At 35.8% G+C, this 25,775-nt stretch overlaps 1 protein-coding gene across 1 annotated transcript in view; it reads right to left on the bottom strand.

Annotated features, from left to right (window-relative positions):
• The window catches only part of LOC150099042 (growth arrest-specific protein 2-like), a 196,458-nt gene that overhangs the window by 36,915 nt on the left and 133,768 nt on the right, over positions 1–25,775 (bottom strand). Inside the window, exons 4-5 of the mRNA XM_090404982.1 lie at positions 19,175–19,316; positions 11,551–11,885 (exon numbers count right to left, since the gene is read on the bottom strand). Coding sequence (XP_090261108.1) covers positions 11,551–11,885; positions 19,175–19,316 — 477 coding nt within the window. The remainder of the gene's footprint in view (positions 1–11,550; positions 11,886–19,174; positions 19,317–25,775) is intronic.

Below are 25,775 nucleotides of genomic sequence, written 5' to 3' on the forward strand. Positions count from 1 at the left end.
AGCTACTGAGAGATAATTACCTGAGAGAGCATGTAAATGAGTGGGAGACAAGGTTTGAGAGTGATGTATCTGGTCATAGCATCAGAGAACTTTACAGTAATTAATTAAGTTATGCTGCCTCTGCATGGAGAAAGTGATCAGAGGCAGCATAACTTAATTAATTACTGTAAAGTAGTCTTGACCTGGTGCCATTTAAATCTGGACAAGTGTAATATGACGGATGCACTTTGGGAAGAAGATATCACAGGCTGTGTTTTATATTAATGGAACTGAACTACAGGAAACTGAAGAGGCCAGGGACTTGAAGTTTAGAAGGAATACTGCAAAGGTAGCCAAAACAGCACATCAGATTACACAATTATTGAAGAACACTAACAAACAGCAATAGAGAAGTTATGGGTCCCCTATATAAGGCTTTAGTAAGGCCATATCTGGATACCAAGATTCCATGTGGATAAAGAAGTGGTGGAGAAGATCCGAAGGCAGGGAACAAATAAATTTAGGCAAAAAAGAGGAGATATGAAAAAGCATATAAGTTATTAAAGGGGTTTTATAGGACACTGAAGACTTTGTTCTCTCCCTTCCTACATGGCAGGAAGAGAGAGAACAAAGGGTAATAAAAGAAACTGTGTAAGAATGTGGTTAGCAAGTGTGTTAGGACTATATTTTTTGTTATGAGGAGGAACGAGTGGAATGATTGCCAGAGGTAGTTGTAAGTGCTTCATCAGTGAATGAGTTTAAGGAAAGGTATGATAGGTATTGTACAAATAATGGGTCTCTCATGATGAGCCATTAGAAGATTTTCAGTAAAACAGCAGAGTTAATGGCACGGTCAGTTCCATAGCACATCACTTAAAGCATGTTGAAATTCCTTCTAATCCTCCTGCCTTACTGACATTTAGCACATGCAGTATTCAGAATACATCCCCTTCATTCACCTATTACTTCACTACTCCTTGTATCTTTCTAGAAATTATGTGATCTGCATTGGTCATCTGGGTCCCATCTCCATATAGCAAGGTCATTTCTCCTCCTATTCACCACATAGCAAAAATCTCTTTGGATTTTGGTACTAGTATATACTCATATTCTAATATTTTTGTCCTTACAGTATTAGTTACCTTCTTAGCTTGAGCATCACATTCCTCCTACAGCTGTTGCTGTTCTCCACCTCTCTTTACATGACTTCCATAACTACTTTTCCATCTGCAACTCCTGATTAATTACTCTAGTTATCAGTCTTACTTCAGATCACTATCTTCTTCAAGAGAGAGATACACAAATGCCCATTGCTGACAATTTTTTTCTATAGTATCTCCTATGTACTACTGACCTCTATTCCTTCAAATTCACCCATTGTATTACTGCAAACTGGTTCATCCTCTAAGTTAGAATTACATGGTCACTCTAACTGGACAAGTATAACATCTCAGTCACAATCAGAGCCTCTGATACTATGACCAAATCCAAAACTCTTGATACTCATGTTCCCCTTAACCACATGCTGCCTAAGACAATTGTCCCTCAAGAAATCCAAAATGCAGTTCCCTTAGTAAAGCATGCTGCCTCCTCTGTCTAGTTTATACTGCTATAATTGTTGAAGTCCCCCATAATTATCATTCCCTGCATTTACCAAACTCATTTGCCTGAACATTTCCTGCTCAACCCCATCTATATGCCCTAGACTTAGCAACATCCTACTAAATATCTTGTCTTATAAAGGTCTATTTCACATCATATACTCATAAAGCTCTTAGTGCTATTTTCACTGTGATAATCCACCATGAGAGGGCACAATTTGTCGCTTATGAGTAACACTACACCACCACCACCATGCTTACTTTCCTGCCAAAATATGCTGCACCTGTTGATTTCTATTTCTGTTGGAATTTCCTCCTCAGTTCTATGTTTCACTGATACAAATGGTCTTTGGATGACTAATCAATCAATGCCACAAGACTCATTTCCTTTATTCTTAATTCTCCTTGCATTTGTATACAAAAAATCAGTCTATGTATTTATATAGCTATGATTACTCCTGGCTCTACAATATAATGTGCATCCTCTCATTTCTCAAGCCAGTTTCCCCACATGAGACCATCTGTGCTATATTCCTTAGAAAAATTAAACATGGAAACTTAAACTTACATAAAATAAATTTATTAGTTGCAATGCAATTTTGTTTGTTTGTTTTTCCATGTAGACAAAGGCATCCTCAATATGCCAATATAGGCATATTGAAAATGGAACGCAGTATAAAATTACACATTAAAGAATAATTTTCAAAAAGTACCACTATAGTGTTAATGTGAAAACAAATGGTCAGTAAAATTCCCAATTATTTAAAAAAAAATTACAATAATATAATAATCAGGAATTTGCATAAAAATGATATAATAATATTTTCCATAAAGTGGATAACCGAAGGCCATCAGATCTGCTTAAGTTAGATCAGCATAGAAAGGTCTCACAACTCTCTTCATATAAGCACTCTATAAGGAATCTACTTCTATGTTTAGTCGAGACAGCATGTTCTACTAAGCCAGACTGTTTCGGTTCATGATACTGGATGTAAGATTTATATTCTTCATGATGGATGACTGCAGATCTCTCAAACTGTCCAAAGTAAGACAGAAACAGGAGCATGGGATCTGGTAGACACCTGGAAGATTGAGTGGAAAAAGTTTGTCTTTAGATGAAGAAAGGAAGATAGAAATCTTCCTGACAGGACAATATACAATACTACAATATTAAGTGGTTTCAGAACTTTACATACATTTATTAGCTGTTAAATTTTTGCCTATGTCACTTAAGTTTAAGTCTCCATGTTTAATTTTTCTAAGCATGTCAACTCATCTCTCTTAGTGGCATTAACAAACATAAATGACATCTACTATCACTTACAATCTTCTAGACCAGACATCGTATTTCTGACAGAAACCCAGATTGCAGTTACATCAACTATCCACTACCAGTACCCAAACCACACACTTCATGAAACTTTTCACCACGATACTTTTCACCACCTGCACCTTTGTGAAATCTGACATAGCCTGCCAGAGAATGGCTAATTTAGAATTCCCCTGCTTTTGAGCTTTACTGGCTCAAGGTTTCCTTGTCCCATTTAGTAACTTTCATTTGATGAATTTATCAGTCTTCAAACACTAATAACCACTCAGATCTCTTTACATTCCAGTCCATGAAACTTGACTACATGCAATCCAGCTATCCAATGTGTGAGGTCATCTTCCTGGGTAACCTCAATGTCCACAATTCCAACTGGCTCCCCTACTCCGGCACCAATGACCAAACAGGACAAGAAGCAGAAGTCCTTGCTATAAATAATGATCTAACAAAAATTGTAGATCTGCCCACTCCATTCCCTGATTATTTGGACCTCACATCCTCTGGCACTACAAAGGAGCAATTGGGATAACCTCTGGAATCTGCATCCACTTTCCAAGCCCAGATTCAACAAAAAATGTGTAAACGCAAAAAAAAAAAAATCAAAGAAAAAAAAAATTTCAGCTTACCACATGTGGCTTGCCTATACCAAAGCAGCAATATATGCAAATCAGTCATCAGTTGCTCCAAATCTGATTTTATAAAGGCTACCAACAGAAAACTCGCCTCCTGTCCAAATGGAAGCCATGCCTTCTGGTCGTTTGCTAAGGCTGTTGGATGTAACTTCTGCTATCCTGCACTTCCACCTCTCTCTCTCTCTCTCTCTCTCATCATGGCGGCACCATTTCACCCAAAGATAAAGCTGACCTCCTGGCATCATTCCTTTCTTCACTCTCCTGCAGAGATGACAAAAGGGAAATCACTTCCTATCATACTGGAATCCAAGCACCACATGCTTCCTATAGTTTGACAAAAAAGTTATCAGCAAACTACTAAATAACTTGGATACTAAAAAGTCTTCTGGTCCTGATGGCATTTCCCCAACTCTGGTGCACAATTGTTCTCAAACATTGTGCACCAGAGCTAACACTCATCCTACATCATCTCTATAATTTATTATGCATATCTGGAACTTATCCCAATGTATGGAAGTAATCTCATATCCTAAAGCAGAAAGAAGTCATAAGTAGACTTCTTTCTGCTTCTCCAGATATCTTTCTATAATAGTTATAATGTTGAAGAGTCCTTCTCTAGTTCCTTTATTTTCCTGAAAACAAGATTGTGTTTCATTAATTTCCAATTTGATTTTATGTTTATTTCTTCTAGGATGATATATAACATAACTTTTGCTATCCGACTGATCTGACTGATTGTTCTGTACTCTTCACATTTGAATGTCTTCGATTTTTTAGGTATTGGTAGGAAATGTCAGGTGCTTAAAATCTTTTGGTAGGTGTCCAGTTTCATATATTTTGTTACATATGTCAGTCAGTGAAAGTCAATGAAAGTGAAAGAGCCAATAAAAATTGACATTGCTGGTATCAGTGAAATCAAATGGACTTAGTGGAAAAATAAACAGAAAGAGTCATTCAATTATATACTCGTGTGGAGACAGTCATAGAAATGGAGTAGCATTTGTATACTAAAAGATTTCTCAATCCTTACTTGTATTTTGACCCATAAGTGATAGAGTAATTGCAATAAAAATTGCAGCTCAACCTTTTAATATTTTTATTGTACAAAATGTACTTAACAACGCTAAATCAGATGACATAACAATCGTTATGGGAGATCTAAATGCTAAAGTAGGCTCAGAAAAGATCTCTTCCTGCATGGGAAACCAGGGCTTGGAACATAGAAATCCAAGAGAAGGAAGATTAATACAGTTCTGTGAAGAAAACAATCTGGTAATACTTTATTTAGCCGGCTTCCTAGAAGACTTTACACATGGAAAAGTCCCGGAGATAGCTGCAGGAACTAAATTGACTATATAATGATTAAAAAAAAGATTCTGGAATAACATCTTACAAGCCAAAACATTACAAGCCAAAATATTGGATCAGACTACAACCCTGTGGTCATTAAAGCATCAATAAAATTAAAGAAAACAATGAAACCTATACAACATAGAAAAATATGATCTTGGCTCAATTAAAAGAAATATGAGAGGTGAGAAATATGAAATGACAGAAGAAATGAAAGAGTTGTTAGTGGAAATAAAAATGAAGAGTAAGAAAGTAAAGATTGTGGATCTGCTTACTTGATATAACAGGACAGAATTGAGAGGGGTCATGATTGCCAATGAGAAGATTGTGCAGGAGGAATGATGTGCAGTTTATCGATGTATGGAGTGATGGACAAAATCCTGATGGACTACATTTAAATGATTTTGGAATAAGATGTTTGGAGAAAGTATTGTTTAGTGAGAGCATGGTAGTGTAAAACCAGGGAAACTAAAAATATTATGAATGAAATCTAGCATGTGTCTGGCCAACCCTGTGAAATAAACATGTGTACAGTAATAATCATGCAATACTGAATGGGATTTCACAGGTTTCCAATTTAAATGGGTTGGTAATGACATTACACAAGGGTAACTATGGGTACAAAAGGGATGTTGAAATGCATGTACACAAATGCAAGAAGTATCACGAATAAAAGTGAGAAGTTTTTGTCATTGATAAGCTCGACTTGGCCCAAAGTTATAGGCACCCATGAAACCTGGTTGACTGAAAATGATATGGTTAGAGGGATCGAATGTAAAGAGTATTTTCAGGGAGGATAGCAGGAATAGGACAGAAGGTGGGGTATTGCCGATGAGAGCTGAAGAATTATAACCAACAAAATTAGAAATTAAAGAGGATTTTAGGTCTGAAGGAGATGGTTCATTTGAGGTTGCCTGGTGTGCGATAAGAAGCAAATAGGACAAAATACATTGTTGGGTACTGCTATAGCCTCCCTAGTCTATAGCAGTATCCAACAAAGTACCCAACCACAGGAAGATATAGATTCCATGTTTCAACAGATTAGTTAGCACCATGAGTGTAGGCCAAACAAACTATGGGAGGACTTTAACTATGTAAACATCAACTGGAGGGAGGAAAGGAGGCATGTCAAGATGGAAGTTGGATTTATACTGTTGCTAAGGGATAATCACATGAAACAACATGTTATAGAGGGGGAGAAGGGCTTCAGAGTGTTAGATCTGATAATATCATCAGAAGATATACCCACAACACAGTGCCACTAATTGGGAAGAGTAACCATGTGGTCTCATTCTGGAAAGTTGCCAAACATGGAGTTTTCCTTCAAGAAGGGATTTATGTTCAACTATGAGACTGATGATTATGGGAGCTTCATGAGTCATTTTGAAACAATGCATGGCTTGAGAAACTAAAGGAAAGACTGTCAGTGGTTAATGATTACTTGAGAGTAGCAGTATAAGAATGCATATCCAGGGCCAGGAGGATAAACCAAGTTGGAATTAAGTGGATGAGTAGAGATATAAAGCAAGAACTGCAACAACAACAACAAAAAAAAAAAAACGTGGAGGAAATATAAAGGAAAAAAGTGATCAGCATACTCATGAACTGTACAAAGTGCAAGCAAGAAGGGTGACTAGTATGGTAATGAAGGTCAAATGACTATGAGAGAGAATTAGCCAAACAGGCTGAAGTAAACCCAAAAGAGCTTTTGCATTATGTAGCAAGTAAGAGGGAAAATGGCTATGGTAGAATGATTTAAACAATGCTCATAGTAGGAAAGTGACTGAACCAAAAGAAATAGTTGAATTTCTGAGTAATCATTTTGCAAAGGTGTATCATCCAGGTGGTAATTTTACAGTTGCTTATGTTACAGAGGAGCCTCCATAACTCAGTCAGTATAGACAAAGCCCTTTGGTTGGAAAGACCTGAGTATGTGAGGAACCTTTATCTAATCTCCTTTGACTATGGTGAGTTACCAGTCTCATACTGAGGGTAGAAAGTTTTTTCATCCAGAAAGTCGGGTTTTCCATCCCTCAGAACAGGAAAACTAGCCCTGTGAACACACATGGATTACAGCCACAAATACGTGCAACAAATGTGGAAGAGATAAGGTTCTCACCACATTATCATTATACCTGTAATCAACCATAAGTCACATCATGGTAGTCAAACTCCTGGACACAGATGATGTTACAGAGATGCATATCAACATTTAGGTAGATGAACAGGAGGTGTTCAGCATATTAAAAGATATGAATCTGAACACAATAGTGGGACCAAATGGCATATCAGCCCATGTACTACGTGAATTTACAAGAGAATTGGCATTGCCTCTGATGAAGTAGTCAATCTAAGTCTTAGCTATGGCTAGGTTCCAAGGGAGTGGAAAGAGGGTAAGATAGTTTTTTTTTTCCCTGTGTGGGGTTTCCCCTTTCCTCCACCACCCCTTAGGACTGGTTGAGCCCTCCTATTGAGGGATTAAGTATGTATTTTATGACTGTAGATCCATGTATACTCACAGGCTGGTTTGCCTGTTCTGAGGAACGAAAAACCTGGGGAAAAACCCTCAACCTCCATAAAGGACTGGCTAACTCACCTTCAGTCAAAAGAGACCAGATAAAAGTTCATTGTGTGATGGATAGGAATAGAAACCAGGTCTTTCTGACCAAAGGGCTCCATCAATACTCACTGAGTTACAGAGGCTCAGTAAATAGTACCATTGCATAAAGGTGGCTCCAAGACAGAGGTAGCAAATTACAGACCAATTAATATATCAGGAGTGATTCAAGAATTATAAAAGTTGGTAAAAGGTAAAATACAACAGTGGGTAGATAAGGATGCGATACTCAATAATGGGCAGCATGGCTTTGTAAAGGATAGGTCCTGTCTTAGTAACTTATTCACATTTCATAATAAAGTGACAGCAGAATTGGATAAAGGTAATGGCTACACCATGATACTGCATGACTTTGCCAAGACATTTGACAGAATACCACATGGAAAACTATTAAAAAAAACTGGAGCAAATGGGAATGGATGTGAGGTAGTAGCATGGATGGGGGTTGGCTGATGGACAGACACCAGAGAATAGTATATGGAAGAGTGAAATCTAGGAGAATGATGGTAACTAGTGGAGTACCTCAAGGTTTAGTACTAGGGCCACTACTCTTTAATTTGTATATTAATCACATAGGGAAAGATTTAAGAGGGGATATTCAGTTGTTTACTGATGATGTAAAACTGGGGAGAGCAATAGTTGATAAAGGCAATATAGATATCCTGCAGGATGATTTAAATAAATTGGCACTGTAGGCAAAGGATAATGATTGTCAATTTAATGTTGCAAAATGTAAGGTTATGCACTTCAAGTTGATAAGGTTGCATATGGTATATCATATTGATGGTATTGGTTTGCAGGAAATTGAATATTGGGATAATTGGGGATAATCGATAAGGGACAAGGGATAAGGGACACTTGGGGATAATTGGTGGACAAAGAGTTAAAGTTCAGAGGGTATAATGCAGGAGTTGGTAAAATAGCACAATGAATTAATTGGATGTTGAAAAACATGCTAAAAAGTAGAAGTTATTATCCCTCTTTATAAGGCAATAATTTGGCCACATCTTGACTACTGCACACAGATTTAGTCGCCTGGGTTTCTTGGGAACCATGAGGTGGTTAAAAAGATTCAGAGAGGAGTGACCAAGATGGTCTGCAGAATATGTCCTATGAAGATAGGTTGAAGGTTTGTAGTTTGAAAAGTTTAGTTGATAGGCAGAAAAGAGGGGACAGGATAGAAACTTTTAAGATATTAAAGGGATTTTATAAAATTAATGCAAATGAAATCTTTCAATCTTTCAAATATGACAAATAGAGAACTAGGGGACCATCCATGGATGTCATGTAAGAGTGTGGTTAGTAGGGGTGGGGGGGGGGTCAGATTTTTTGTGTGGAGAGTGGTCAGTGAGTGGAATGGTTTATAAGAATTGGTTGTGAGTTGCCTGATGGTAAATGGATTCAAGAAGAGGTATGGTATGATTTGTGTGTATAATGGTTAATTTGGATCTCTCACAATGAGTCTCAGGACTCTATGGATATGCCATAAAATAATAATAATAAAAGTGAAACATGATTGGATGAGAATGACATCTTGACAGGAATAGAAACGAAAGGATATGATGTTTTTTGTGAAGACAGGATGGACAAGAAGGGAGGGGAGAGTGCTGCTAATGACAGCAGCAGAATTATGTCCATGCAAAGTTGAGAGAGAGAGAGAGAGAGAAGGAGAAAAAAGTGGCAGTGTTACAAATTGCAAGGATCTGAAATTTGGTAGGCAATAATGGGATGCAAAGTTTACACTTGGTAGGAAAAAATTTCAGACAAGTTGAGTTTGACACTCAACTTGATGCTTACTTGCAATACTCGAGGTAAGAATAGTAAACAAACAAAATCATTCATATATCTTGCAGGAACTATTTGAGAAGATGGATGATTAAGTTAGAAATACAATGCTATATAAGAAAGGAAGATGAAATTGTTAGGACACATAAGGAGACATAATAAATAGACTGTAAAGGGCCTGATATTCTGGGTTCACAGTGCAAAAGTGAAGTTGTCAAATCAGATTGAATTCTTCATGCTAGGTGGTATGAGTTAAACACTGGTCATCATGTGGACTGCAGCAAGATAATTAAATTTTATATTTCAATGTGTGCTGATATTCTATAATTTGTAGATTGAGTATTACTGAGATATCTGAGTGTGGAATACAGTGTTTGTATAAATATCTTAGGTGATATTATCATACATTCACTGTTTTTGTTAGCACACTGGCGGCAAAAGGAAAATCATTATGTAGGTTAGAATGGAAAACAAATCAAGTAAACAATGAGTATTTTTCAAAAATGGTATAGTGCCGTGAATGTAGTCTGTATGCATGGGAAGATGTCACAGATATTTACATAGAGACTGAATAATAGAAAAGAACCAGTATGGGTATGTAGGAAATGCAATATTCTCATGGACCATGGGGCTTGCTGAAATACGAGTTTAAATAGTACAGACATGAGAATAGAATATGGCAGTTACATTGCGCAAATGTTCAGAGTATGTGTGTACCCAAACAGTCCACAAATCTTTCACATTTTTTGATGCATAGATATAGCAATTTTCACAATGCATCATTGCAAAAACTCCAAGGTAGATCTTTGTACCAGAGTCTTCCATGCTGCCAAAGTGCATTTCTTTATGGACACCATTTTCAGAAGCAGAAGTATGAACAAACATATAGCAAAACACAATATAAACAAAAAAAAATCCCAACAACAATACTGAAGGATATTTGTATCCAAACTGAAAAAAATGCAGCACAATTTGCAATAAAAAGCTACACTATACACTAATTTAAAAACACTTTTTTTTAGCACAGCTCAAATCTCCCGCTATGCTCACTTGCAACACTCGAGGTAAGAATAATAAACAAACAAAATCATTCATATATCTTGCAAGAACTATTTGCGAAGATGGATGATTAAGTTAGAAATACAATGCTATGGAAGAAAGGAAGATGAAATTGTTAGAACACGTAAGGAGACATAATAAATAGACTGTAAACATATCAGAAGGGAGGACAGTAGAGGAAAACAACAAAAAAAAGGATGACCTCAATATACATTATTTGAAAATGTTTGGGGGAAAAAAATTTCTTAAGTTGTTATGAAAATGAAGAGAAAAGCTAAATGACAAGTAGAAGAATGAATAAAGTGTTTTTTGCTACTTAGCATGGTGAAGAGTTTCCAGTATGGACTACTGCACCTGATTTCCCATATTTATTAATGCCTTTCTTATGAACTTTACTTCAGAATACAGCAGACAATTTTGAATGTACATAGCAGCACAGTGGATTTTTGGGAGAGCAGATAAAGAATACTATTATCCTAATACACATAAGGTTGTGTATTATTTAATCATTTTGTACAATTCATTCCTTTTATTTTTTCTGAGTTTGTCTGCATTTGTCTATTTGTTGTTAATGGAAGGGAGAGGATGCTTGCATGGAAAATTATCTAATACATTTGATTTTACACTTTAAGTTATAGCCACCAGAAAGGAATGTTTTTTCTAAGAAGGTTACATATTCTCTCTGAAAGGTTAACCACATTCTTAAAGATCATCCTTCTACAAAATTCTATGCAGCTGCTAACTCTCCAAGTATGAACTATCAAATTTTCAGTGTAGTCTGAAGAAAATGACATCAAAACATAAATCATTAATAAATAAGGCAAGTAAGGTTAGGAGGCATGCTTCAGAAACTCTTTACCAGATAAAGCTTCCAAAACCATATAAACTTCTGGTGGTTTTATAAAAGTGTGTAGACTGGAGAAGTGGTTATGTCAAGAAATGGCATAAACTTTCAAAGTCTGAGGAAAGTAATTCACTTTTGTTTTGATGAAATACCACTCCCATTGCTTTCCTTTAAACAAAACTAGGAGGTATTATTATTTTTCTTACCATACCTACATATTTATTACTGATTCCGTTATCTTTACCGATAATAAGAAAAAATATACAATTAAGACACACTAAAACATAATTTTTGTGTGCCATAAATATTTGGTATTAAGGAATTAAGTTCATTATAAAGCAAACGGAGAAACTAGCCTTTTTATCCAGTTCTGACTGTTTTTGAAGTTTGCCAGGTAAAGGTGTGGAGTCTCTGTTCTTTGGAATATCACCATTGTCGGGACATGTTCTTTCACATGTAACTTCATTAGATGGGACTGTAAATTCTAACGATGGTGAATTAGTTCTACCATGCAGAAGAACTGGAGATGAAGCTGATGATGTAGAACTTAGATCAGATATTGGATCTTCTTCCTGCTCATCAATTTCTTTCTCTAACTGTACAAGACCAGGTGGTTCAATATCATATTTGGAAGCAATGCGTCCTAATTCTAAGAGGCATAATACAACTTTACGAGGATGAGTCGACAAAACTGAAAATAAATTTTACACAGCTGTTAGATGATATATATTTAGAATATGTCATCTAATAAAATTATATAATAAAAAATAAATATAATATAATAAAATTATAGCAATTCTATTTATTATAATTATTTGTGTGAATAAAGAAATAGCTCAACTAGCAAAACTACTAAAACATGTTGACAGAATATGCAATACGCACACTGCTAAGTAAATGAATGAATAGATGAAATTTTGCACAGAGATAGCAATGTAATCACAAAAAAAAAATCAGAAAACTAATTTGTTTTTTTAAATAGCTTTTTTTTAAATCTTTTTTTTTAACCAAACATACTTTTGTCCTTGTAATTCAAAAAAATCTGGCCAAGATATTGACATAGGACTTTTTTTCACTGTGTGCAACTTAATTTTCAATATTTTGAATTCTATTTATCAAAAATTCTAGAGAATCTCCTGTTTAGGAGTATATGAGAAAATCCACTTGGGTATACATTTCTTCCTGAACAAAAGGATAAAAAAATTTATATCAGCTAAAGTGAGAAGAAGAAGTTTAAAAACTTTCGCCACATGATTACCACCTAATCATTAGTTTCTATCATCAAGATACATACTACTAAGCACATATCTTCACCGCATGTGTACTCACTCAGCAACAGGATTGGCAGCCATAAGGACAGAGTCTATATATATATTTTTTTTAAATGTGGCTTCCAATCATGAAGGTTTAATTATAAAACTCTAGTACATTTATACCGTGGGTGGGCTAAAGATTGTTTTTTTGTCAATTTTTACTGATTTCATATTTTTTTAAATATTTTTTATTCATTTTTTTAGCTAGTCCAGAAACACAGCCCTAGAGAGCAAACATGGAACATTTTCAAACCACTTTAGGTCTCCAATAATAAGTGGGCTGTCCTAATTATTTGTTACAGATGCTAACTAAACAAGATGCGCCTGTTTCAATTGATATGATAGTAATGTTCTCATGTGGAATATCATAAATGGACATTGCCCCCCCCCCCCCCAAAAGATAGAAAGAATTTTTAGTATTATTCTTTGCCTCTAGAGACTCATAAAACTCATTGTGAGAATGCCATCCTGACTTCATTCAATGTCATTTCATTAATTGTAATCAAAGACAAAACATTTGACTTATCTACAACTGTTAATAATAATGAAATCTGTACAAGAATATTGTGCAACTTTCATTATTATTAACAGATCTCTATGTTGTCAGAGTCACGGTGGAATATCTTCCTAGAGCAACACATCACACTGGACCGTAATCTCATTCACATACTTGGAATTCATTACATGCCCTAGAAATGCATTCCAGTAATCCATCACATCATTCTCCATAGTCAATCCTGGAAGATATGGCATACATATCTTCCAAGGATGATGATCTCTCATTCTTCCTCCTTTTTCTCTCCACTCTATGCATAATCATTTCTACATTAATACTGCAAGATGATCACCTCATCAACCTAAAAGTCTGTTATATCATCTCTTCTCCAACTATCCACTGAACTCTGCAATTATTTCATCAACTTCTTTCCACAGCCAACATTCCTAAGTCCTAATACTATCATGTCTTAGTCACCTGTCTTTGGACCTTCTTCAGAATTTCCACATTGTAACGGAAACCAGATGACAAAATTTATACACAAGTTTATCTGAGGTTAGAACCACTGTACAACTTTACAGTGATTCCACTACCTTCCATTTTTTATTTGCTAATGTCCTCATTTTCATAGCAGCAATGCATGTAGTCTTCACAACTCTTGCAATGTGTTCTCTGAACTTCAACCTTCTGTCAATCATCATCCCCAGATACAAAATTTTGCCTCCTCTTGGAGCACAGTTTCACTTATACAGAGACTTACACATCTCTTATTCAGCTTGCAAAGACATCAGTTTAAATTCAATCTAGGATGCAAAGAACCTTTATTAGGACATTCCAACTAAACACGAATTAGGAATCTCATATGGAGATAGCAGGGTGTTTTCTCCCAGAAAAAAATAATAATAAGCCAGTCAGAAGAATACACAGTTAAGGCATAATAGTGGCCTCACAGCCTTAGTTGCTTTGGCTGTAACTGCAAATAAGCAAATCCAACCAAAATGGGCTTTGAGTTTTAATCACTGTGAGCATGAATGTCTGAGTCTTTAGGTGGTAAAGAATTTCATTGTCTAGTATCACATCACTGCTGAGCTATTAGAGCCTAAAGTGGCCTGCAAATTTTCTAAGTTTGATCTCTAGAACAGGGTTTCAGATTATTATTATTATCCTAAAACCCCAAGGAGTCACACTCATCTAGGAGGTCCCTTTTGTCATACACACAGCTAATCATACTGCACCTTAAACACATTCAAATTCTTTGCAGACATCATGCTCTCATGCAATGCACTCCAATCATTCACAACTCTCCATGCAAAATATCTGTTTCTCATTCCCTTGCTCACACTCCCTTTATATAGCTTCTAGGGATGACCACCTGTTCTCCTACCATTTTATGAAAAACCTCTTCAACATTAATCTTATACCAGCCCCTTACTAACTTATACATCTCTATCATATTGCTCCTCTTCCTCCTATCCACTAGACCCTGCAAACTGCATAGTTTCAACCTTACTTCATATTCAACATTCCAGAGAAGAGAAACTATTTTAGTCAATAACTTCTGAACCTGTCCCCAAAATCTCTTTTTTTTTTTCTTTTTTGAAAACCAGGTAACCAAATCTGTGCACATCAGTCAATATGTGGCCTTATACAATGGAATTGGAATCTACCTCTTCTTCATGCACAGTCTCTCTACCTCTTCTTCATGCACAGTCTCTCCACCTCATCATCATCCAATGCTCTCAGATTCTTCATGATGTCACATTCACAAGGATGAAAAACCTTTTGGAAATGCTCATTAAATGTCCCATCTATAATCCTCCATAGCAGTTGTCCTTATACCATTTTCTCCAATCAATTCCATCTACCATAAGAATTCTTTTCTTTTTTTTGCTTCGTTAGCTAACTGTTGCTCATACTGAACTTTTGTTACCCTTACCAATCAAGTCACCCTCCTAACTTGTTCTGTGCATTCCTCACAGAATTCATTACTACCACTACTTATTATGTAGCTTCATGCTTAATTGCTTCATCCATTTCACACCAACCTTATTTAACCTTCTGACCTTTTAAGTACATTTAGACATTGCTTTTACTAAATGGTTCTTGAATATCACCCAAACAGCACTGATCTCACTTCTCATGGGATGATCAAATCCAATCCTGGTGTCCCCCCCCCGTTACATACTGCCTGAGGTAACTATTCCTCAAAAACTCATGAAACTTTTCTTTACTTCCAGTTGCTATCTTATCATCCCAGTCTATGTTGCGGTAATTAAAATCACCCATAATGATCACTCTTTTCCCATTTATTATTATTATGTGACTTTATGTTATTATTATGTGACTATTATTATTATGTGATCAGCGGAAGGCACTTACTCTACAACTGTCTCCACCCAATTCTCAAACTACAATCATCATCTACACCAATGCCACCCACCACCACCACCACCACCACTAGTATTTTCACAGACCATCACAAACATCCATGCCCATGACAGGATTCGAACCTGCAGTGTTTTGGTTGGACAACAGATATGCTAACTACTCGGCCAACCAGGCTGGTAATTTTTGCTTGACTAATTTGCTTATAAATTTCCTGGTCACTACTCTCCACATTACCAGGTCTATAGCAACATCCAATATTTCATTCTATTCACCTCTATTTCACACCATACTGCCTCAAAACTATTACCACTATTTTCCCCTTGCATTTGTAACTTGTATGGACACAACTCTTTTTCTATCATCAATAGCACTCCACCTCCCTTTTTACCCTTTCTATGTTTGCAAAATACATCATACACTTCCATCTCTATTCCTGTGAGGATGTCATCCTCATCCAACTATGTCTCACTTATTCCAACAATTTCCTGTTCCCCCTTGCATCTGTTCCTTGTATGGACACAACTCTTTTTCTATCATCAATAGCACTCCACCCCCCTTTTTACCCTTTCTATGTTTGCAAAATACATCATACACTTTCATCTTGATTCCTGTGAGGATGTCATCCTCATCCAACTATGTCGCACTTATTCCAACAATTTTTGAGTGAATAAACTCAATCAATGCAACCATTTCTCTTGTTTCTGATACTTCTAGCATTATTCTACAAACATAATTGCTCATTCTTGAATCTAAAAAAAGTTTAACTGCTATCACTCGTGACACTTCTCCATACTTTACTCAAGACATTTCTTTTTCTCCTTACTCAACCCAGAACCCTCTTCAAATTCAACTGTTTTCCCTACATCCCTGGTCCCTCCCTTTCCTTTTTGTCTATACACACATATTCACATCCTCTTGGAACATCAACCTTCCTCATTCTGTGTTTCCCTGTCCACCTTGAGTCTCTCTATTTCCCTGTTTTCTTGCACTTGTTCTCTCATTCTCTGGACACATGCTACCATCTTCATTCATAAGCACCACTTCAATCTCTCCTTCCTAACTCTCCCTCTTCTTTCATATCAGTTTTTACTTGTTCAGATTATTCTGTGCACTCATCACTCTCCCTTCCAGCAGCAGTCTCTCCAAATGACACACACACAGTCATTCAAGTGCAATCCATTTTTAGTCCTACTACTGCTACCAACTTCTTTGCTCACTTGGTCCTCATATCCAATGCCTCAATCACTATTAATTTTCTATCCAGGAAGACAAACAGTGTGCTTCAATGTTGCAAAATGTCAAGTTTTAAATTTGGAAAACAAAGATGGGATGCAGAATTTATGCTTGGTGAGGATATATTGTTGGAGGTGGAAGAAATAAGAGATCTTGGGGTGATAGTGGATAAGGATCTGAAATTTGGGGGACACATAGCCAAAATTGTGAAGACAATACAAAGGTTTCTGGGAATGATGCTTCCATTGTATAAGGCTTTGATTAGGCCACACATGGACTCTTGTGCCCTGATTTGGTGTCATCTGGTTTTCAGAAGGACAAAGAGATGTTGGAAAGGGTCCAGAGGTGACTGACTAAGGTAGTTTCTAACCTCTGCAATGTTAAATATGAGGAAAGATTGAGAAGATGCAACTTGCAGAGTCTGGTGGACAGGAGGAGGAAGAGGGGGGGGGATATGATAGAGACCTATAGGTTAGTAAGGTGTTGTTATAGGATCAATGCTAGGGAGGTTCTACAGAAAATAGTGGGAGATCAGGGGAGAACCAAAGGTAATCCCTGGAAACTGTATAAAGAGGGTGTGAGTAGGGAAGTGAGAGGCAGGTTTTTTTCATGCAGAGTTGTGAATAATTGGAATGCCTTGCCTGAGAGTGTGATGTCTGCAGAGAATTTGAGCGAGTTTAAAGAATGGTATGATGAGCTGTGTATGATAAAAGGACCTCCCAGATGAGTCTTTGACTCCATGAGGTCTTGGGTAATAATAATCTTCTCATTTATCACACCTCTAATAATTGAATCAACATACATTACTTGCAGGTCTTTCATTGCCATTTTCATACCAACATCATTTGTTTTCATCTTCTTCACTCTTCTATACTTATTTGCAATTCTCTTCATTTCACTCTGCATTCACGTCATCTTCACCAACTCAGCTTTCAAATCTTGCATCATCTTTTCACCGTCATTCACTCTCACTAATTTATTGCCAGTCACACACATTTGCTGTCATTACTGCTTATCACCTTACCGTTAACTGCATCTGGTTTTTCCATGTCATTATTGCCCACTTTATCACTAATTTCACTCTGTTTTTAACATTGTATAGATTATCACCCACTTTATCATCAATCAAATTTTTTTCTGTGCCATCCTTTCTGCATGCTCTGAACATCCACTCAATTTTCAACTCCATGTCAGTTATGATGCCGTGTTCCCTACTCAAGCAAGCCTCATGCTCCATCAGAATATTACATTTCCTACATACCCACACTCATCCTATTATTCAGCCTCTCTACATAAATATCTGTGACATCTTCTCCCACATACTTATTACATTCATGGCTCCATACCATTTTTCAGAAATATACACTGTCTACTTTTGTCTTTCGTGTAGATCCATGCAGTGATTTGCCTTTCACTGCCATGAAATTCAGGGGGCCACACTGCACAAGTTGTGATGTTACATGGGATAATGACAATGATGCTGATTGAGATGGAAAAATAAAAAGGTTACGATGCCATTGTATAAGGCCACGATCAGGCATCATATGGATTATTGTGCAGAGATTTGGTCACCAGGTTTTCATGAGGAGGATATGTTACAAAGGGTCCAGAGAAGATTCACAAAGGTGGTCAGTGGTCTTTGGAATGTGGAGTACAAGGACAAATTGAGAGAATGTAAATTGCATAACCTCTTGAATAGAAGGAGGATGGAGAGTATGATTGAGACGTACAAGCTAATCAGAGATTGCTATCAGTTTGATATGGAAGAGATCTTTCATAGAATGGGAAGGGGAGAAACAAGAGGGCATCGCTGGAAACTGTATAATGAGGGTATGAGCAGAATAGGGGTGAGGAAAGTGGTTGGTGAGTGAAATGCATAGCCTGAGTGTATTGTGAATGTGAACACATTGAATCAGTTTAAGACGTGGTTGGATGAGCATTGTGTGCAATAGTGTGCCCCAATGATAAGTCTCTGACTCCATGGAAGTCGGATGTCAATAATAATAATAATGATGAATTTTGGATTATGAAGCTAAATGAAATCTGATTATTTTCAACAAGCATTTATATAGATTGTGAAGAATGAACCAAACCTTATGAAAATGTATATGAATATCATTTATATGGATATAATTGAAATCAGATAGCTTCTAGTGAAGTATCATTTAATAGAAGCCAACTATGTCATATAATTACTTGAAAAAATTGAATTCAGAAACCCCCATTTTGGAGTTTCTTAATTCCATTTTTTTCAAATATGTCATCAGGCTATTAAGCATGGATTCACTCTGCATAAGTTTAATTGATCAACTAGTAATAATGTTCAGTGAGAAATGATGCTTTATAGTTAAAACTTTTTCATATAATATGGCTAAAATTAAACAAATAATTTTTGTTAACGTAGTTGGATAAAAAACTGTTAAAGGTATTTTTCAGCATTAAAACAACAGAAAAATTAATGAAAATTAGTGTGGTTTTACAGTTCCTATCATATCAGATTACTAAGAAATTTCTTTGATAATGAAATATATACCAGACTGATGATCTTACCTAAATCATCAGATTCAAAGATTACTGCTTCATTGATTCCAAATCTTCGACACCATTTGATGAAATTTTCTGCATTATCCCGAGCATAAAATGACTCTGGCCTAGCATTCTCCCAACATTTGAATTTAAGTGATGATACAGGCTATACAATAAAGATATAAATAATTATATTTATTTATTATATTACATGTTGTTCACTAAATAATGAGAAAGCACTATTTTCACAGAATTTAAATTTCAAAGATAAATCAATAATTCCAAAAAAGTAATTTTATTTGTCTGTTGCCCAGTCAATAGTACATAATACACTGAGCACCACCACTACTGCACTTTATTTTTTATTCAATTATTAATTTATATTTTATTACTCCTGCATGTGAGAGGTAGAAGGGCCTACATCAAATGAATGCGGTGTGTGGGCAATTAATGATTTGTGTACAAAATTTATAAAGGTGAGCGTCCAATGTAATGTAATGTATATTACATGCATAGACTGAAGGCATGCAAACTAACAGTTTAATTAATAGAAGAAAAAAAAAGGGGGTGTAATTCAAAAACATATAAACTGCTGAAAGGTTGTTAGAGGATTAATACTAGTGAAATTTTGCATATGGTAGAATGAGAAGAGGGAACAAGGAAAAAGGGAACCATCCCTGGAAGATACCAAAGGAAGTGGTTATTATTATTTGGCATTCGGCACATGCAGTACAATACAGAATAAAAATATATGAACATGAATGTAATATAAAAATTACAATTGCATGTCTAAGTTTCTGATCCATTTCAGTAATGATGGTGTATCTTGGAGAAAATCACGACAGTTGCCTTGATAAGCATGCAGACTGTATTCAGTGGTGATGTGACAAATTGTTTATGAGCATTGCAGTCACTTAAATAACAACTCTGCACATACTCCATGGTTCATACAAATTCTATTCTGGGGTCACCCGTGTCTTACCAGGACGTTTAAGAACAGAAGATTGATTACTAATACCTCAAAATTGCAACTGTAGTTGAGGACTGTCAGTGTTTGTATCCCACCATCTTGTCCATTCTTCTCTGGGGATGAAATATTTGTAATTAATTAGAAATTGTTAATTCTTGACCACAAAGATTAATGAAAATTAACTATTATTTAGATATTGGTCAAGTGTAGGTGAATAACTAATTTAATTACCAACTAGTTTCACTGTTGGCTTCTTCAGGGTACAATCAGGTAAGCAAAGAACGAAAATTACAAGCTATACGTTAACTGACAATTCTATTTCAATAACAAAATAGTAGTGCACATGAAACAATATGCGTGTCACGGATACATGATTTATTTGTTGAGATGCATATTGTAGTTTTCACTGAAGTTCATTTCTGGTGTGTTTATTGATCTAATTAAAGTCTTCCATATATCTGGTAGGATTAAACCCTGGTTCCTGTTGAGGTTATTTGTGGAATGAGCGACTGTAGCATTATTTGGAACTAAGTTTTCTGCTTCACACATATTGATGGTTATTAGATTTTAATTGACTGATTTTCAAATCTGGTGCACAGAGAGAAATATTACTTATTTTTTTGTACTCTTGAAGAGAGCATCAGCTCTCCAAAGGTGTGGAGGCAAGATGTTGCTCAAGGTAGGAAGCCAAAAGAGTTTGTTGAGTTGATTGCACCAGGTATCTGCTGCATGGTGTTCAGCTGAATAACAATGAGCTTTGTGTGCAGACTGTTGATCCAAACAGGCGAACAATATTCAGCTACAGAGAATACCAGATCTAGAGCTGATGAGAGATAGTAGCAAATTCCCAAGGGCATCTACAAAGTTTTTGGAGGAAGATATTATTTTAGTCACTGTATTTCCAAGGTATTTCCCATAGGATAACATGTGATGAAGTGAGAAAGCACAATTTTCACAGAGATTTAAATTTCAAAAAGAAACCAAAATTCAAAAAAAGTAATTTTACTTGTCTGTTGAGAAACTTGTTATATCGTGATGTAGTACCATTTAAGGTGACCTGAAGTTCTGCTTATTGTTCAGATGGAAACACAATACTTCAGTTTCATCTACATTTGCACATAGGGTATTACTTTAACACTTCCGAGTCCTGGACCTACTGGGACTTAAAGAACTCTGTGTCCTGACCATTTTTAGCTCTATTTAAAAAACTGCTGTGCAATATTTCTATGGAATATCCAAATAATTATTTTTTTACTTAAATATAAAGAGCCAATAGGCTTCATTTTGGCGATATAAACATTATTTAAATTAAAGGGATATTAAATCCCACATTGTTTTAAAGCTGAATAAGAAACTCAAAGATTGGAATCAGAGAGTTTCATGCCAAATATAGTAAACTATAAAAGTATCGGCGATTACTAGTGTGAGCTAATGCAAGTAGTCCTAGTCCGTAGTACAATCTCGGGCAACTCGCAGCAAAGGTGGTAAAGTTCTGATCGCTATTCTTGGTATTTTCCATAATGTAAAAACACATTTCCTAGGAAATATATGCTGTTATTACATTATGGTGGGAGGTCACTACCCAGACCGGTTTCAGCCTTTATTGAGACTTCATCAGTGAGTAGCTAGACCAAATTAATAGCAAAGGGTATAGCGAAAAGAACTTATATACTCTGCTATACGAGTTGTCAAAAAGGCAACTCGTATGTCAAAAAGGCCTTTTTTGACAACTCGTCAAAATTGGAAAAGTGGATATCATTCATGCTTGGGAAATTGTGAAGGAATATTTGTTAGCAGCAAGTAAGCTGTATTCCAAGAGTGAAGAAGAGGACACAATTTGGATGATGTATTGATGTAAAGTGAATGACAAACAATATCAAACAGCAACTCCAAGTGAAAATGAGGTTATGGAAAAGATATAAGGATGGAGCGGAGAGCAGATGCATGAAGAATATAAGACTCAGGCCAGGGGAGTGACTATTATGGGAAGAAAGGAAAAACTGGAATATAAGAAGAGATTAGCTCTAAGATCCAAAGAAAATGTTTGGAATTTTTTTAGCTATGTGGCCAGTAGGAGAAAAAATTATTTTGGAAGAATAACATTGTAGGATAAAAATAGGAATAGACTGGCTGATGCAGAGGGCATAGTGGAGTTATTCAAACAACACTTTATTGGATTATGTCATCCTGGAGAAGTAGGTATTAATACTAGAGGTATAGTGTAGGTTCGAGGTTTACAGGAACAAGAGGAGAGTGTGTTTCAAATACTAAGTACTCTGGATGTCAATACAGAGTACTCCATGGGTTTTGAGAGATGTGCTAAAGAACTGACAGATCCATTGACCTTCAATGAAAGTCTTGCTATGGGAAAGATACCCAAAAAGAGAAGGAATGTAAGATAGTGCCATTGCATAAGGGCGGTAGCAAACTGGAAGAGATTGGCCCTGAGATTCAAATAAAATCCTAATGAATTCTTTCATTATGTGGCTAAGTAGGAGGGGAAATGATTATGGAAGAATAACATTGTTGGATAAAAATGGGAACAGAGTGACTGATTGAAAGGACAGTGAGTTGCTTGATGAACATTTTATTGTGGTATTTCATCCTGGAGAATTAGGTTGTAGTACTAGAGGGATAGGGCAGGCACAAGGTTTTGAAGTGTAAGAAGAGAGCATGTTTCAAATACAGGTAACCTTCATATAATGCGGTACTTATACAATGCAGTTTCGATATAACGCGGTCGACAAATTATAGTAACCCTTGTTGAATATGGTACTTATACAACGTGGTTTCGATATAAAATGGTCTACAAATTATAGTAATCCTTTATCTTTTCATATATTTTTCAATGTGCATCACTTAAAAATCAAATTTTATCTTAGTTAAATTTGCATCTGCCCTATCGTGCATGTAATTATAGGTAGCGAATTTATATTACGGGGAAATAGCCTTTAGCACACATCTACATCAATTGTTTGCCGTATAAAATATTTATTGTTGAAAATTGTCTTCGTTTTCTGCTAGGAAAGTGCATTAAAAATCATAAGTGTGTTAATCTCAAGCTGAGCACTTTATTTTTTGGTGAGTTACTTACAATATGCAATGCTTTTTTTTTTTTTTATGTAAAAAAATTATTTTTATAGTAATGACCACTTAGAGCACTTTTGCGATATGGTTGAAAACGAAATTAGTGAATTAATTGATAGGGAAATAGATTTAAATAAGGATAAACTGGTACAATTAATAGATGACGTCGAACCAAATGCCAGGGAAAGTTCTACCAAAGATTCTGATTGCGATGAATCCGTTAAAGAATTCAGTTTAAAGAAATTAGCAGAAGAATTGAACTTGGCGAGAAAGTTATTTTATGGATAATGATCTCTCGATGAGCGCTCCAGAAAATTCATGAGAAAATTGGATATTTGTTTAGCTCCGTATTATGAACTTAATAAAAATTGCAGCATAGTGGTAAGCAAGGTCTTATTACTGACTTCTTGATAACTAAACCAGCTGAAATATGCAATGAGAATTATACAAATGATGTCCAATAGATTTCAAGTGACGACGACATCCGGCCACTCGTAAATAAAGAACATCTACAAAATGTCAGTGTTAAAGAGAGTGATGACAATTAAAATATACACTTTATTTTATTTTGCCTAAATCATTTATGTATTGTGTGCAATGAAGTTTATTTACAATTTATAATTTTATACTATGTATTTGTTTCATAGTTTATATGTTTTCTTAACTTACATGAATTACTTGAATTAAATAAAAATATATTTTTTTTGGATACATCATTGTTTATATAATCTTTAAAATAAAACGATTTCGGAGCCTAACCTTACTTTTTCTAAGTGATCTGAGTCTCGCATAACGCGATTTATATAATGTGCCATTTCTATGGAACCTAACATCCACGTTATACAAGGGCTACTTGTATTCTGTACTCTGAATGTCATTCCGCCAGAGGTTTTGAGAGAATGTGCTAAAGAACTGACAGTTCTGTTGACCTAGATTTTCAATGAAAGTCTGGCCATGGGAAAGGTTCCCAAGGAGTGGAAGGAGAGTAAGATAGTGCCATTGTATAAAGATGGTAGCAGACTGGAAGTGTCAAAGTATAGACTAGTTTGTATTTTATCAGTAGGCAAGATTTTGGAGATATTTGAGGATAGGCTGAGGAAATGTAGACTGCGACACTTGGTAGCTAGAAGGAGGTGATATGATTGAGACTTAAACTGTTGAGAGGTAGTTACAGGGTTGACACTCAGGAGTTCTTTTGTTTGGTGGAACAGGGGAGAAGGAGCAAGGACAAGGGACCATCCCTGGAAGTTACGAAAGGAAGATGTCAACAAGCGGATAACGAGTGTTTTCTTCACATGGATTGAACCATGGAATGCATTGCCTGATGGATGAGAGCACAAATAGTCATTGAGTTGGAGTAGTCTGTTTTTTCTAAGGTGGGTCTCCCACAATGAGTCTTGTGGATCAATAAAGGCCTGAATAATAATAATAATATTTCTCAGTTTATTCAACTAAAGCAATGTGACAATTATCATTTCTGGAATATTTCCAGTACTCATGATAGCTGTTAAAGTCACCTGTACATATCAACAAATAATCTGTGGTTAAAAGTACATAGTTTGGCCTACAATATTTTGTCTGTTTTATACAGATTATAGACATTACAGTCCCATTTAGCTATCTGTATCCTTTTTACAGCAAAAATAAAACTATGATAAATAATCTGAGTATATGGTGTGTATTAATATTTCAAATAAACTATGATTTCCCTGACATATTTGAATTATTCAAATTAATCATACATCCACAAGCACAGTTATGTTGCATGAAAAGGGAATAATATATGTACACACAGAAAAATCCAAATCAGATATAATAAGTTTCCTCTCCCTTCCTCAGTAATTACTATATGGAATTTATAGAAGAAAATGTTCTTAACATTGAAACACACAAACCAGCAGTCTTATTATTATTATTATTATTATTATTATTACACCCTCCATGAGGTCGACAGACTCATCATGGGAGTTTCATTCAATTGAGAACATATTTATCATATAGAATCTTAAAATCCTAAACACTCCTTGCATTAACAACATATTCTGGTAATGTGATCCATTCACATGCAATTCTCTATGTAAAAAATCTACTCCTCACATTCCTCTTCACCTCACTTTTACGTAACTTCCAGAAATGACCCCTGGTTCTTCCCCTCTCACCTTCTACTCTTTTTATAATCCCCTCTGGATTAATATCATAAAATCCTGTCACTAACATCTCTATCATATCATCTCTCTTCCTCCTATCCACCAAACTCTGCAATCCACATTTCTTCAACCTCTCTCCATTGCAGCACTCCAAACTCCTGATATTGTCTTTGTCACTCGTCTCTGGACCCTCTCAAATGTTTACACATCACACTGAAAACCAGGTAACCAGGTCTAAGCACAATCGTCCAAGTGTGGTCTGACCAGTACCTTATACAGTGGCACAACCACTTCCTTATCCTTGCATGTTAGAATACTTCTTATCATAGTAGCACTACGATGTGCAGCCTTTGCAACACTAGCAATATGCCCTCTAAACATCACTCCCAAATCTCTAATCTCATCCACTTCCTGCAGTACA

The sequence above is a fragment of the Typopeltis vanoorti genome, chromosome 15 (genome assembly GCF_054136105.1).
Source record: "Typopeltis vanoorti isolate ZY-2024b chromosome 15, IOZ_Tvanoo_1.0, whole genome shotgun sequence".
Lineage (NCBI taxonomy): Eukaryota > Metazoa > Arthropoda > Arachnida > Uropygi > Thelyphonidae > Typopeltis > Typopeltis vanoorti.